This window comes from Acanthisitta chloris, unplaced genomic scaffold (assembly GCF_000695815.1).
Source record: "Acanthisitta chloris isolate BGI_N310 unplaced genomic scaffold, ASM69581v1 scaffold27550, whole genome shotgun sequence".
NCBI classification, from domain to species: domain Eukaryota; kingdom Metazoa; phylum Chordata; class Aves; order Passeriformes; family Acanthisittidae; genus Acanthisitta; species Acanthisitta chloris.
Genome location: NW_008652628.1, coordinates 12,297 through 27,306, shown reverse-complemented (window position 1 = coordinate 27,306; position 15,010 = coordinate 12,297). Strand labels below are relative to the sequence as shown.

Genomic DNA, 15,010 nt, shown 5'->3' with positions numbered 1-15,010 from the left:
AAAGAGAACATTTTCTCCTACTGGCTGGTTTTACAAGCAAGGTGTGAGAATCAAGCAACTAGTTCCTATGGAGCACCTGGTACTACAAAAGACTTGCAGGGGCACACTGGCTTGTGGCTTCCTGGAACAGAGAAATGGAAGTAGAGAAAACACAGGACAACCAAACAGTGAGGCAAATTCTTAGACACCAGATTCCCTCTGTTTAAACAGTGTTCTGGGAATCCATTGATGTGAAGGGAGGCAGTGGGACATCAAAGCACAATCTCCAGCTGGTGTAGGGATGCTTACGGGATGATTGCCACCAGCATAATTTAAAACAATCCCTGTGTTTCCTTAAGCTGCCCTGGGAATCCTTTTGCCTTGTGTTCAGGCCACAATTTGAGAACAGAAAAGTGGTTTGGAGTTGCTGGTCTTCTTGCCTTCCTACACTATGCCATGTGTTCTTAGAGCAGAGAATCTGGCAGCTGAGATTTTTCTTATGCATTCAAATGAATCATTCACGTCTTATCTAGGAGAAATGTTTCCTTTTCTGAGGCATTTCCAGGAAATCTTGCCAGTCCTACACCAAATGACTGGAGTACTATACGAGATGGTTGGGAACACTGTAAAGTGATGGATGGGAAAATTCTAAGAGATGACAGATGAAACCAGTAATCCTTAGTTTCCTTATTATGATTCTTCCCTGGCAAGAACATTTGTATTGCTTTGCATCAGCAAGGTGACATATAAGTGCCTGTTGCACTGTGGAATTGCAATCTCCAGGATTAGGCACAGAAAGGCACAGTGCTATTCAGCTGCTGCCTCACACCCACAGCTCCTGAAAGGAGGCTGGGGTAAATCCTTCTCAGGCCCAAAGGAGTCCCGTCAAGAAACAGAAAATAACCCCAACCCTGGCACCTGCTTGCTTCTATCCATTCCCAGGCTTCTAAGATAAAAAGTGAAATGGAAAAAATGAGGCAATCTCAGAGCTAATAGATGAACATCAATAAAGCGAGCAGCTGTAATCTTCTCAAAAACAAAGAAGGAGCCTGAGAAAATTATTCGTATTTCTTTATGACATCAGTGAAGGTAATTAAATTGTTAAGTTTTTTGAACTGAGTAAGACCTCAATAGTTGTTGCAAAAAAAAGTCAGACTGGTGAAGTATGTGAGCCATCCTTTAGGATGTATGTGGTTTTATATCATTATTTTCCTCTCATTTAAGAGTGGAATAAGCATGGGTCCTTACTCTGCACACGTCAAAGATCTGAATTTTTTTTTACTCTGAAAGCTGGAATTCTGTATTAATTCTTACCTTCATATGTTCTGTTCCGTGTTTGCTGAACAATTTTTTCCCCATCTTTCTTACTGAAACCAAACTTCAGGACTTCCTGTAAAGCTAGAGCATAAAGAAGAATAGCATCATGGAATCCTTCCACAAACATGTTCACCTAAAAAAAGAAAGAAAAAAAAAGCAATGGCAATGAACACATTAAAAAAGTTTTCTTCCCTATGGAATTGATTAACCAGAGGGAATCTACAAATTAACAAAGTGACTAATTTGGAGAGTTATTTTCTCAACTGCTGGAAAATGTCTCAAAAAAGCCTCAAGGGGAAAATGGCAACTTTTGACTCACTTTTAAAAGCAGTTAACCTCGATCTGTTATTCTGGACATTCAAATCACACTTAATGTTAACAGCTCAGGAGACAGAGGAGAAACTTGCAGATCACAGTTCCCATGCCCAGATGCACAAATTCTGCACTTGACCATGTGAGATTCTGTAAGGTGCTGAGCACCCTCATCCGAAGCACCAATTATGTTCCTGGCCCCCTATGCATGGGACTTAGCACCTCTTAGGACCAGGAATTATTTTCTGCCATGATTTTATTTTTGGAGAGCACAACTGGTGGATTTGCTTGTTTAATGATTACCACTTCCATTTCTGGTCCTTGTTCAGCCAAACATATCTCCACTAGCAAATAAGCAATGGAGAAAACTACTTACCCTCTCCAGTTATGCATTCTCTGGAACTGCCAGGAGAACCTTTTCCTGCCCTTTATAGTTTTTTCAGTAAGTGACATGAAATGAATGAAATGCTGCTTTATAACCCTGTTATAAAAGAAGACTGCTGCCAACCAGCTCTGCTTTCCATGAGTTTACGTAGGTGACCTACAGCTTTTGGTCTGTCTGCATCACTGTGAGCAACTTAAAAGCAGTGTGCTGCAGAAACACTAAGGGTTGGCTCACAGGAGCCTGGTGTGCCTCAGTGATATAGCACTAATTATTTCAGAAGCTGAGTTCAGATGGAGACCCATCAGCAGATGGAAGCATGCATGACTTGAGCAGCACAGGTATTCCTCTTCTGTAGGTGGCAACTCACATCTCAGCAGTGCATTGCACTCGCCTGAGGGACAGTAAATCAGAACGAATTATCTTTTCAGCCGCAAGAAAGACGTTCCCATTCACCCAGAGTTTCACTACAAAAAAAAAGCCCCGACATCCTAGCAAAGATGTAAGCAAGGATTATACCACATTATGGGGCTTCTTAATGCCATTTCTAATGAACAATTCACCTCTACAAATATTTTGCTGGATAGAAACAACATTTAGCCTATCTTCCACTTCAGTGTATCTAAATAACTTAAAGTGTTACTAAAACAAGTGCCACTCCAACTCCTACAGTCTTAGTTGTACATTAGAAATGTTCAAAGATAAAAACATGTAAGCAATTAAGAAAATAACTGCTCCATAGATAAGAAGTATTACATAGTTGATTGGGTAAGCTGAACTAATCAAACCTTGATAATGTAATTACATCCAAGACATTCCTTCACTCTTAAAGCAATTGCCAACAGTAAGGAGAGTTTTGGAATTACTTGCTGATAATACAAAACTTTACACTGCTCTGACATTCAAAACTGTAAAACTCTGACCTATGTTACATTAAGAAAACGTATCACCAGTTCAGGAGAAGAACCCATAGTGCTACAGAAGGCACAGAACAGCTCAGCTCACTCTGACAGCCAAAAAACTGAAGGGCAGCTGCAGTTATTTTGAGTTATAGAGAGAATGAAAGAAGAGGTGAAAGTCAGGCTTTTGGTAGAATAACAAGAGCTGATGGACAGAGTGCATTCTAGGGCAGGCTTTGCCAGTAGGGGGTTTAACTTTTCAGAACTGAAAAAAAATCCAACCAAACCAAGAAACCACAAAGCTCAACAACTGTTTTATGTGCCAACATTAGAGTCCAAGTGGCCTGTGGATGATCAAATATGGGCTTTCTTTATGTGACATTCTTTTTCTCAGGAGAGAAATTAGTCTCTCTAGTAGCTTTACCTCCCTGCTGGCTGATTTACAGCTTGTGGCTGGCATTTGTTTCAAAGGAAAGTCACTTCCTTTGTCCATGGCAAAGACCTCTCAGTGTAATACAGCAACCTTCAAAATCCATTTTGTCAGCTCATTTGCTCAACCTGAAATCTACTTATGCCACCGGCCTGAAAGTCCTTCTGTAGACATGTAAGATTTGCCAGATAAGCCCTGTCAAAACTCACTTGCAGTCTGGGATGTTACTACCACAGCCTCTTGCCAAAGCTCCTCCTGGCCAAAACCCCTGACATTACACACAAAAAAAAATCACATCTGAACGTTATGTATGCCACAACTCAGTGCCTCGTGCACAACCCTCAGCATTTTATCTTACGTTGTCAAGGAAGGTGAAATTGTGGGTAATACATGCCTTTTCAAATCTTCTTCTAAAAGAGCAACATTTACTGTTTGCTGGTGAGACTGCCCCCACACTCCTCAGCCAAATCACATGCTAGCCATACCTGCGACTTTTCACATTATTCCAGGAACATGTTCAAGCACCAGTTCTTAAAGAGGAGTACTGGGTACTGTAAAGTTTTCCTGCATATCATCTTGCTCAATCATTTAGAAGTTCTAATTATTCCATACAGAGCATGGGTTGCATGAGTAGGACAGAGGAATATTACAATGTGAAGTAATGGCTGCAGAAAATTTGAAGGGATAGCTCTTTGCTGAAGGAAAAGGGTTAAAAAGGGCTAGAAGAAATATATGTTACATGAATGTTTCAAACAGGAATGACAGTAAATGTGAAGTTGTTCTCATAGGCTGTTTGAAGGTGTCCAGGGCAATTAAAAATGTGTAGTTCAACATTAGACATCCTAAGGATAAAAACTGAGTATAAAAGCTATTAAAGGTCCACTAATATTACAGGTAATTAAAAGTTCTTTTAGTTGAGGGCTAATAAAAAGTACAAACTTTTGACTATGGTATTTTCCATTTTCATTTATGCTGGCTTTTAATTACGGGTGTGACCTGAGCTCCAAATGATGTTCTCATAATTTGCATGTCAGATCTACTAAAACATTGCCATCTCTGGCCCACACTGCACATCAGGGCCACCCCTCAATGTGGCAACAATGCCACTGGCAGCAGAGAAGCTGCCAGGTTTGTTGAACATCTTTGGCAGCTGCAATATAAGTATGTGGAAACCCCCTTCTCAGGTACCCTTCATATTGTTTTTCACATCCTCTTCAAATACCATATACCTAGAAAGCAGGTAAGCTAACTTCACAGCTGAATAAGATAAGCATACATATATGTCTTTTATTTTCCTGCCATTCTACTCTAATTTATCATCTTCCATCAGAAAAAAATATCCAACAATCCCTCTCAATGGAAATCACATGAACAAATTTTATGCAGTTCAAAGTTATAGTTCCCCAAGCAGCTATAGTGTGACCACACTATTCATATATACCAAGGTGTTAACAGCATACACAGCAATGCAAAATACTACCGATGTGGAAGACAGCCAAGCTAGAGGTATGCAGGACCCATAACTTTCCATATCCTGCCTACTGACTGCAAAGTAAGCTTATTCTCTTCCATCTGGAATCTCCCAGCTCTGAATCACAGCAATTACAGCAATTCATACCACTTCAGTGCAAGGTGGGGAGCATCAGTCATCACTTTTTCTCTATTACAAAAGCAAACAACTAACATTTCCCAAACTCGGTCTCTGCATCTACTTTCCAGTATATCCACAGTGATTTTCAAGTTATCAACTACAGTCCCAGCCAAAATAAGTGAGGACCCTGGTGAACTGCAGAGGGCTGTACCCAGACGTTTTGCAAAAACCTTACTAATTTACATACTTGACATGATGATCAGGTGAAACAATGCTGAAGTCCACTGATATGTCACCCAATTTCAGATTACTGCACAGGGATGACACTCAAGTATGGAAGTTTGATCCCATAAACACCTGATACTCATCTGACATCAGGACTATGAATATTCTAAGTAAACCCTCATGAATTTTAGCAGTACAGTGTTATGCAGTAAAACCATAGTACTGTAAAAATATGGGAAAAAAGTTCAAATACAGCAATTATTTTAAATATAGATAAGCTATGATGTACTTAAAACCAATCTCATGACAATCTCTGAGGGAGGTGGTGGAGTCACCACTCCTCGAAGTGTTTAAGAATAGACTAGACGTGGTCTGGTTGACAAGGTAGTGCTTGGTCAAAGGCTAGACTCATTCTTAGAGGTCTTTTCCAATCTAATTGATTCTATGACAAGTTGGTTCACATACTTCATGACTATGGATTTCTCCAGCACAGCAACACATGTGATGTTTATGTAGAAGGTTTCCTACTATCTCATACTGTTTCAATGTGTCTCAATAAAATATTTTTCTAAGCAGTTGCAACTTGTCAGTTCTCTCTTCTTAATCCTTCTTCACTGAGCCAATTATAATTATGGTCCTTTCTTTATGAGCTTTTCTAAGAAACCCTGACACAGCTAACTTTTTTTACATGCATTCTTGACACATAACCTTGGTTGTCTTCTGCTGACTCACTATCCAGCAATACACTCTTAAGTCTGGAGCAGAGACATTTCTCTTTGATACCAGTCATCAGTGCTGCACATTCCCCCTCAGGTCATCATCACTCCTGATGTTCCAAGTACCTGGGATGCCCAAGGGCCCTCAGCAGTTCCTTGGGAAATTGCTATGCCCTTGCTCTGAGCTGCAGAAATCCAGAACAAGGTGCCCATGAACCCCATCCAGTACACCATCAACAGACAGAAATTATTCAGGTTTAATTACTTTTTAAGATAAAAAAATCACTGTTACAAACTGATTTTCTGTTAAGCTTTCCATTTACATAAACTCAGTGAGAGATTCCCGGTGGAACTGAGATGTAGATTGAAAATGTGAAACTGAGGGAAAAATATCCTTGCATCTGAACACCACCTGAGAACAGGTGAAGTGCATTTCCCACCAGTAATGTCATTCCCAGTTTTAGCTTTGCAGTAATTTCTTAGTCCTACTGCCATGACACTAGCACATATCATTCTGCATGTTACCAATATAACAGGATTATCACAGCTCTCATTAACTCACCATTCATCTCCTCAGATCCTCATGTGATTCCTTAATGCCACTATGCAACAGAAACTTACAGAGCTCCTAAATCTCACCTATGAATAACAGCTACTCCCATGCATCAGGACTGGAGTTTCAAGAACTCTGGAGTGTAACAAATGCAAAGCCACAGGATACATCCATAGTCAGCTGTCATAAACAGCATGTCACAGATACGTGACACGACCTGTTTCCACATCGCTGTGGAACCAGCCCAGCAACTGAAAAGGAGGATAAAGCTGAGAGACAGTTACTCAAATCTGCATGTTTAGATGATAAGACTAAAAATACAGCCTTTTCACTTGGGCAGCCAGACTACTTACTTAATAGACCTTAGTGGTTCAAAGAAAAAGGTAAAGAGAAAAATAATAGAAACACATGGCTTCTTCCTCAGAGAAGGCCATTTCCTTGATATGAAATTTACAAAGGAAAAGGAGCATACGCCTTTAAGCTAGATTCTGGGCAATGCAGATGTAGCTAAGGACAGTCCCTCACTGTATTCACTCATATCCAGTCCATATAAACACATAAACAGGTACCTGCTCAAGAACTCACGAGGCCGGGGCTCAGGACCCAGTTTTCTAAAGGACATGTAACTGTCCAAACACACATTTATTATTTGGGGGTGGAACATACATCTCACCCCAGAAAAAGAAGGTAAGTGTTCCTCAGTATAAGGAGAAGATGTCACATAGCAGTAAATCCCTGTGCATATTTAAGAGATTCACTGAAGTACTGTTGCATCAATTTCATCTTTCACAAGGAGATGGCATATATGTGGAAACCAGTAGGAAATTTTTCTCATAGGGGAGCATGGGACTTTGTGATGCAAATTCTGCAAACTGAGGCATATACTCCACTTTAAAATCATAGCTTGAAAGTTCAGCACTGCAGTCAAACAAGACATCGCTTCCCTCTAAGAAGGCTTCTTTCAAAAGGCTGCCTGCTGGTGTCCCTCTCCTCACCAGTATTCACTGACACAGCAGTAATATTGAGCATAGAGGACACAGAGGTGTGTGCTCCACCTAAGCATTCTGTGCACCAGGTACTGTGACCCCAGTGTGAGGACTTCGCAATTAAGTGCAGGTTGAGAGAGTCTGGGGACCAAGCACTGGCCCATCAGCTGCCCACCTCCATCACAAAAGAGCCTGCACGCACCGTTTAAGAGGTATCATGCAGAGAAAGATCCCTGCTTTCTTCTGCACTTTCTATTTGATTGAAACACAAAAATGCTGTGCTCCAGTTAAGACTGTTTCCTTGAGGCTGAGACTGTGCTTTTGCCTGCCTGCACTCTTCAGTCATGCATCTGACCAGCTGGTACAGAAGCAGACGGGTACTCCACGCATGCTACCCTTGCTCCACCTAGACATGAGGATGCTTACTCCAACAGGACTGAAGTGCCACCAGTGACAAACTCACATCCACTTTAGAGCCAGCTGTGGAGTTGAAGCCAGATCTTTGTTCCACAAAAACATGAATATAAATGAATAAAATTAATTCAAATGACAATTAAAGTAAATTAACAACTAGTATCTGTGATTAACATAAAAAGGTTGCCAAATTTAGGGAGGTAAGGGATTTTGTCAGTGAAGGTTATTTTCTTGCTGGGGAAAGAAAACTAAACACAAAGACAGCTCCTTTGCCCTTGCATCTCATCCTCATTCTTCAGGCTTTCTTCCTTGTTTTTCTTAATACCTCATTCTTGAAAAACTAGTAGATTTACTCATGGCTATCCAGCTGGGGCAGCCACAAGTTGCTCTATTGTCTCAATGGGGAACTGAAGCATAAGCCCATTCAGGCCCAGGCTGCAGGGGAGCTGTGCTGTGAAATGTCAACTAAAGCATGGCAGGGCACAGTGACAATCAAGACGTAAGGGCACAGAGAAACCTTTCCATCCCACTGCCTGCAAAAGCTGCCCATTCCTTGTTTGTTTATTTCTTGCAACACTGCTATGGTTATATCTAGAAAACAGCTTTAAACCCCCAGTGCTGGCTGTCAATAGGCCAGGCAGAAAACTTTCCAAATACAGCCAAAATGTGCTCCTTCCATTAAATGCAGACACAGGAATTTCCACCTCAGCAGACTTAGAACTTTACTCAAAGGTCAATTCACGTCAAAAGGATCTTAGTGTCACTGATTTGAATGAACTCTGAACTAAATCCATGGCCTGACATCACTGGCTCTCAGACCCCAGACCTCCAACGATGGGGCCAAAGCAGGAGGGAGTTGAGCTGGAAATTGCCCTGCTCCAGAAACAGAGAGCTTCCCTGGGATCAGATTTTCCCCCTGAAAACTTGTGTGTGATGTATTTTTGGCTCTATCCATCATGTTCAATGACTCCTTCTGCAAGCTGGTACCAGTCATTTTACCCCTCTGTGCTCTGGGTTCCTGTATTACATTTTAATGTTGGTCTCAAAGGAGTGCAATCCATGTATCTAAGGGACAGGACAGTTTTGTCCTACTACACAATAATCATTTAGGGGAATTTCTCCTTTATGCATGCCTTACACATATGCTATTTATCTATGGAATTTAAGTTTAAGGGGCTCAAGGTCATCAATCAAGTAAAAGGATAGAATCAGAGAACACATTAATGTGCTCTTGCAGTTAAGGTGAAATCCACATCCCCATGTTTATAATACACCTCTAACTCCAGATAAATAACTAAGGCAAAGGATCTCTAGCACATAGCACTATACTATGATTGCCTGAATACCATAAAATGTATAGCTGTCATTTATAAAATTAACCTTTCTACTTTTTTAGGATCTCCTGCCTTCTAACAAACTACATGGCCATTCATGTGCTGAGCTACAAAACTATTTTCAGACATCATACCACTAGTCACAGTTACGAAACACAAGAGATGTTAAAGAAGTTACTCTTTTCAGCTGAACACACATGGACAGAAATTAAACCATGCTTGCTTTAAATAGATTTTTCTAAAGATCCTCATTGGTAGTCTGATGATAACCTGTTATACAGTTGCAATGAATGCTTACATTTTAAGTTAGCACTTAAATTAGGACATTTTAATTGCAGAGTAACAGCTAGTAACAAAAAAACCCCACCCCAGTTCTTTCATTAGATATTAAGTTTTTAATGTCAGTGAGCAAGTTTGTTTTTCAAGCAGGAACATACTTCAGTTTTCAGGATGACAGTCACTCATCTGAAAAAATCAGTTCCACTTGCTAAAATAAGTTAAACTGGTTTAAATAAATGCGGAACTAAGACAAACAGGAAGGACATTTTTGTCAAATGTTTATCCTTGTACAATGTGCAATTGTTTTGGGTTCTGGATTTCTAACATTATCACCAAACCACAAAAATCACGGAAATATTTTATTTTGTATATTAAAAACTCTCAATATCACATCAGTTCTCATGCAAAACTTGGAAAAATCACTGTATCACTGTGGAGGCAACTCATGCTTCAAACCTGTGCTACACTAGCTGGTGGGCTGGTGAAATCTTCCATGGCATAAAAACAAGTCTGATGAAAAGGACCATTTGATTTCTGTTTTGCAGCAGATTAGCAAAAGCTACCCAGCAGAGCGTCTGCTTTAAATACAGTCTTAAGGGCTGGATAAACACAAATGACTTAGGCACAGCCAAAAGTGGTGCTTAGCTCAAAAGTATGCTTGGAGTTGGGATTAGTCATCTAAACTTCTTATTCAGTACCAGGCAAAAATTAGGCACACAAAACAGGGATTCATAATTACCGGAACCCTACCTCACCTTTGCCAGCACAGGAGGAGGAAGAGGAGGGATGGATGTGACCCCACTACTCTCACTCAGGAAGGTAACAACTCCCCACTGCATGAACACGCAGTCAAGCCTTTGCAAAAACCGCACAGGGTGCCAGTCCTTTTAAATTCATCTAAAAGCCCCATGGCTACTACTACTGTGCTAACATAGGAGAAATTCAGGATCAAATCTCTGCTTTCAGGGAGCCTGAACTCCACCCTTCCCCTGCCCTGTCTGTAGGGCATCCTGGGGTGTAGGCAATCCCAGGAGCTGAAAACCCAGGCGCTGGGGGAGAGGTATGACCTGACAAGCCCTGGGGTACCTCTGGACTGGGAGTACATAATTTGCCAGAAGAGCCCACCTGAGGCTGAGGTTGCCATGACAAATGATCCTTTTATCAAACAGCAGGGTAAATGGGCGTATGAATTTGTAAGCTCTGATGTCATGGAACTAATACAAACAACTCAGGCTGCTATTAAACATGCTAGCATTCCAAATAATGTAAAAATTAATTACTTGGTTTTGTTATTTTCTTTCAGATAGTAGATATCTGATGAAAGGTGTTCAGCTGACTGACTAACTACCCTTCTGCTGGCATACCTGTAAGGGATCCCACTAGCACAGTAAAGGAGAGGTACAGCAGCTATCTCCAAAGATACTTATGTGTACCTGTCAGCAGGCAGTAATGTTGCAGCTGCACACCTGAAACATGTTCTTCCATCCTTCAGCAGCAGCACAGTACTTAGCACCTCAAAATTTGAGGACTTGCAGCCCCTCCAAAAAACTGAAACCTCACTGTCTTAGCTTCTTGCTTACGTACTGGCTGTCCCTGAGATCGTCCTTGATTTTGCTTTCTAAGTTATTTCATAGTCTGCAGGCTGATGCGCTAACTGGATGCATTGTATAAATGTGTGTCCCATCAAATGTAAATGTCCTCCTGCCTAGTCAATGCCGCCTTGTTCCCAGCCACGGAGCAAAGAGCATCCAGAGCTCCTCACCTACCCTTCTCCCATTGTCCCACGCCCTTTTCTCATGCCCCTCTTATTCATTTGCTCTGGGACAGACATTCCTTGTCTTTTCAATACGCCTTGATATATTAGTTCTTTTTAGCATGGACTAGACCTTTTGATTTTTTTTTCTCAGGCTTCTCTTCCTAATGAAAAAAAGTATCTACTAAAGAGAGAAGGAAAGTTGTGAATATCCTCCTATGGGATTTAAAGTCTCCTTGCATGCATAAGAACACCAGTGCCTTTATTCACACAGCCCACCCTCACAGGCTGACTACATTACCCCTTCTGCATTAGCAAAATTGCTCAATACCCCTGAAAAAAATCAGAGCTGGTAGTGTAGTACACTGGTCTTCTCTCACAGCCCAATGGAATGGAGAACACCTGAGCCCTGCTGCATGCCTTTGCTCTGTCAATGCTCATAGACCTGGGTGACTTGACTCACCCACAGGGCCGGTGTGCCCTCAGGTTAAAAGATTTGTCCCTTTGGAGAATGAACCTTTCCCAGAGCTACATTCAGGTTGCTTACCCTCCAAGCACTCAGCCATAAGAAATTAATGTGCTGACATAGCCAGAGATCACTGACTTGAGGTGTTACTGATTGTCACCTACACTGTTCTTTTAGAAGATTTGTCACTTGAATATCATAAAGTTAGACCTTGCCTTGTGTCATTCAGGATCACTTTCATCATATCAACAGCCCAAGTGAGTTTGGGAAAGCTTCCCCGGACCACACCAGTGTGGGATCTGCCACTGTGGAGGAAACATCTCTTCTGCTCTGGAACTCTCAAACAAGGAACATACACGTCTCACTCTGAAGAACTGTCCTTCGTTCATGTACCTAAAGAAAACGAAGCATGTCTATCCCCACAACCCTTGCCACTCTCCCAGTCAAACTCTCCAATTAAACTGTTTGGCTCAGGCTCAGGCAGAATTCAAATACTGAACTGTCACACAAATCTGTGTTACCACAGTGTAAGGCTACTAGCACAGGTGAGCCCAATCCTCCACAGCAGCCAAGCTGCCGAAGCTGGAGCACCCCATTGGCCATCCAGCAAGCACACCACTCCCATGGCAAAAGAGCTTTCAGCTGCCCACCCTGCTGCTGGCTGCAACAGCAGCCTGGCCTGGGACAGGCTCACCCAAGCCTCCACTTTGTGCCTTTTTTAGCTGTTTTTTTCCAATAAATAAGAAAACTTACAACTGAGTTATTTTTGTAAGGTACCCCAGGGAACAAAACTCATAGTAAAAGGTCCTGGCTGCGAAAAAGTCAGTTAGCAAAGGTACTTGATTTTTTAAGCGTCGTTTTATGCGAAACAAGAGATATAGTTTATCTTTTCCTTCATTCAAACATCTCAGAACCAAACCTGAGGGCCCTTTAATACCAGCATCAAAAATCCCACAAATTTACAGAAAAACAGTACCTCAATGGGACAAATTAGCTTTTGGATCCTTAGCAATGCAAAATGGAGAGGCATTAAAAACAGAAACAGGTTATTAACTTTGCAGGAACTTACATTTTTTTACACTTTATTAGAGGAAAATAAGGTGTATTTCTAGCAAGTACTTTCAAAAGGAGAGTGCCTTGCCCATAAATGTCTGAGTGTCTGTTTAATAAGTGGAATGTGAATATCTGTGAAACCCAAGTAAAAACATGGGGATATGGAAAATATATGACATATATATGAAGATCAACTCTAAATTTTTACATTCCCAAAGAGTTCAGATGTTACTATTTTCAGATATACATACAGTTTTATACTACCTCCTCCATGGTTTAAGATGGCTTCAAAAATATGCTTAGGCAGGCTAGAAAAACTAAACAGAAATCCCCTGGAAGAGAGAAGAATAATTTCTTTCTTTTGCTGTCTTTTATGACATTTGTTAATGGCAAATAACATTATGCTGCAGTTTTGCCTAAGATTCCGATGTGGATGACACTAGTCTTTCATATCACGGAGAAAGCATTAACTTCAGAGGAAAAAAAAAAAGCGTCTGCTGTACTAACCAAATTTAGCAGTTCACAGTTCAACACTGCTCTTACAGAAATTGAAGAAACTCTCATTAATTCCAAGAGGTGAAGGGCTGCTTGTGAAAATCCTAAATATGTTTTAGTAATAGAATTCATCTTGTTAATAAGCTGGCATGTGAACCCGTTTTTTCCGGCTGCTGAAAGCAGCTTGTGGTTCGCTTTTATTCTTTCCAACACAATTAGCAAAGCACTCCAGCAGCTGAATAGACCCATTCATTTGAACAAATTATTCCATAGCAGGGTTTGGGGGTCTTTTTTTTTTTGTAAATCTCCCCAAAACTATCTCCCATGCTGGTGGAGTCAGAAGACACAAAAGCCTCCCTGACATTAATCGTGCCTGCCTGTGCCTTAAAAAAGACAAGTGAGATGGACACTGCTGAGTAAGTTTCATTTTCAGCATCTCAGTGGCACAACTGAATTGCTCGCCCCTCCCCACCTTATCTTAGCTGGTGTGCAATCCTAATTAAAAGGCTGACGTAAGGAACACAGACAGGGAAGAGTCTGGCACGGATGTTATGGATGAGATGATAAACTTTATGAGCACTGCTACCTCCCATGTAGCTTTTGTAGTTAACTGTTAGAGGGAGAACAGTTGCTCTTATGTGCACCATTTCTCATTTTGAAGGGCTGAAAATGTTAAGTAAAACAGCCTTGCCCATTCTAACAGATAGTAGCATGTTGCAGATCTAATTAATCTACGTAGCTCTTTCTTTCACTGAGATAACTTTACTGGCAAACTGGGCTCCAGTTCCCTTCTCCTGATGCTCCTTTTCAGGGTGAAAAAGGCTGTGGGCAGGATAAAACCCATGCATCTACCTCATGAACAATGCTGTCATGTAGTTAACACAGCAGAAGCATTTGTTTAATTAGTAACATTTTCAGCTTTTAAACGGGAAGAAAAAACAAGCCATGGGTGGTCTGTAACCTCAGAAGAGCAAATATCTCAGGCAGTAAAATCATCCCAGCTCAGAATACTGGGTTGGACATAAAAAAAGCATTTATTGAATCCTAGGCCTGAGTCAGGAACAGAAGGTGCATTAAGAGCTTCCAAACTGCAGCCTACCACCAATTCATTAAGTGTTCAGCATTATTTAATAAAAATGGCTTATGCATATACTTTAACTGAAACACTGTTTATTCATAAACATTTTAAACTATAGAGTATGCCTTGGGAGTTATTCACACACCAATTTAGAGACAGTTTCAAATTCTTTCTTCAAGTAACTGCATGCAATTCCCACTGCTGTCTCTCTCAACTGGGCTATAGGTCTGCAAGCAGGGCTTGTCCTGTATTTTGCAATTAAACCAAGGACCTCAATTGGTTTATAGAGACCTAAACATGCTGCTGTTAATGCCTTGCTAATGCATTAACATTACAAAGGTGAGAAAACTGCTATCATTTGTGTAACAGTATTAAAGTAATTCTACTGTCCTTATGGCTGAACCCTAAATGTGAACATATATTTGAAAAAATATGTTTTTTGGATATATTATCAGAGAAGTCAATCTCTTGGTAGGCACAAAATAAAATGGTCAGGCTTTCTACAAAACTACAGGACGTTTCTTGAAAAAATATGACAACACTGACGAATGCTGAAATGAGGGCTGAGCAGACTTAATGCTTCAGTTCACAGTTCTTTCAGTTACATTAACATGACAGCAACTGTTTTCACACTCAGAGTGGTGAACAAGCAAACTAATATTTGCTAGCAGACACAGGCAGCTGTTGCAAAAGGATGTTGCAATGGGACACTGCAGATAGGGAACATAGCGCTGTTCTGTGCTACCAC

At 40.9% G+C, this 15,010-nt stretch overlaps 1 protein-coding gene across 1 annotated transcript in view; it reads right to left on the bottom strand.

The window, feature by feature from the left end:
- Window positions 1-15,010, bottom strand: part of NPR3 (natriuretic peptide receptor 3) — a 33,658-nt gene that overhangs the window by 10,686 nt on the left and 7,962 nt on the right. The window contains exon 3 of the mRNA XM_009078000.1: window positions 1,294-1,429. Coding sequence (XP_009076248.1) covers window positions 1,294-1,429 — 136 coding nt within the window. The remainder of the gene's footprint in view (window positions 1-1,293; window positions 1,430-15,010) is intronic.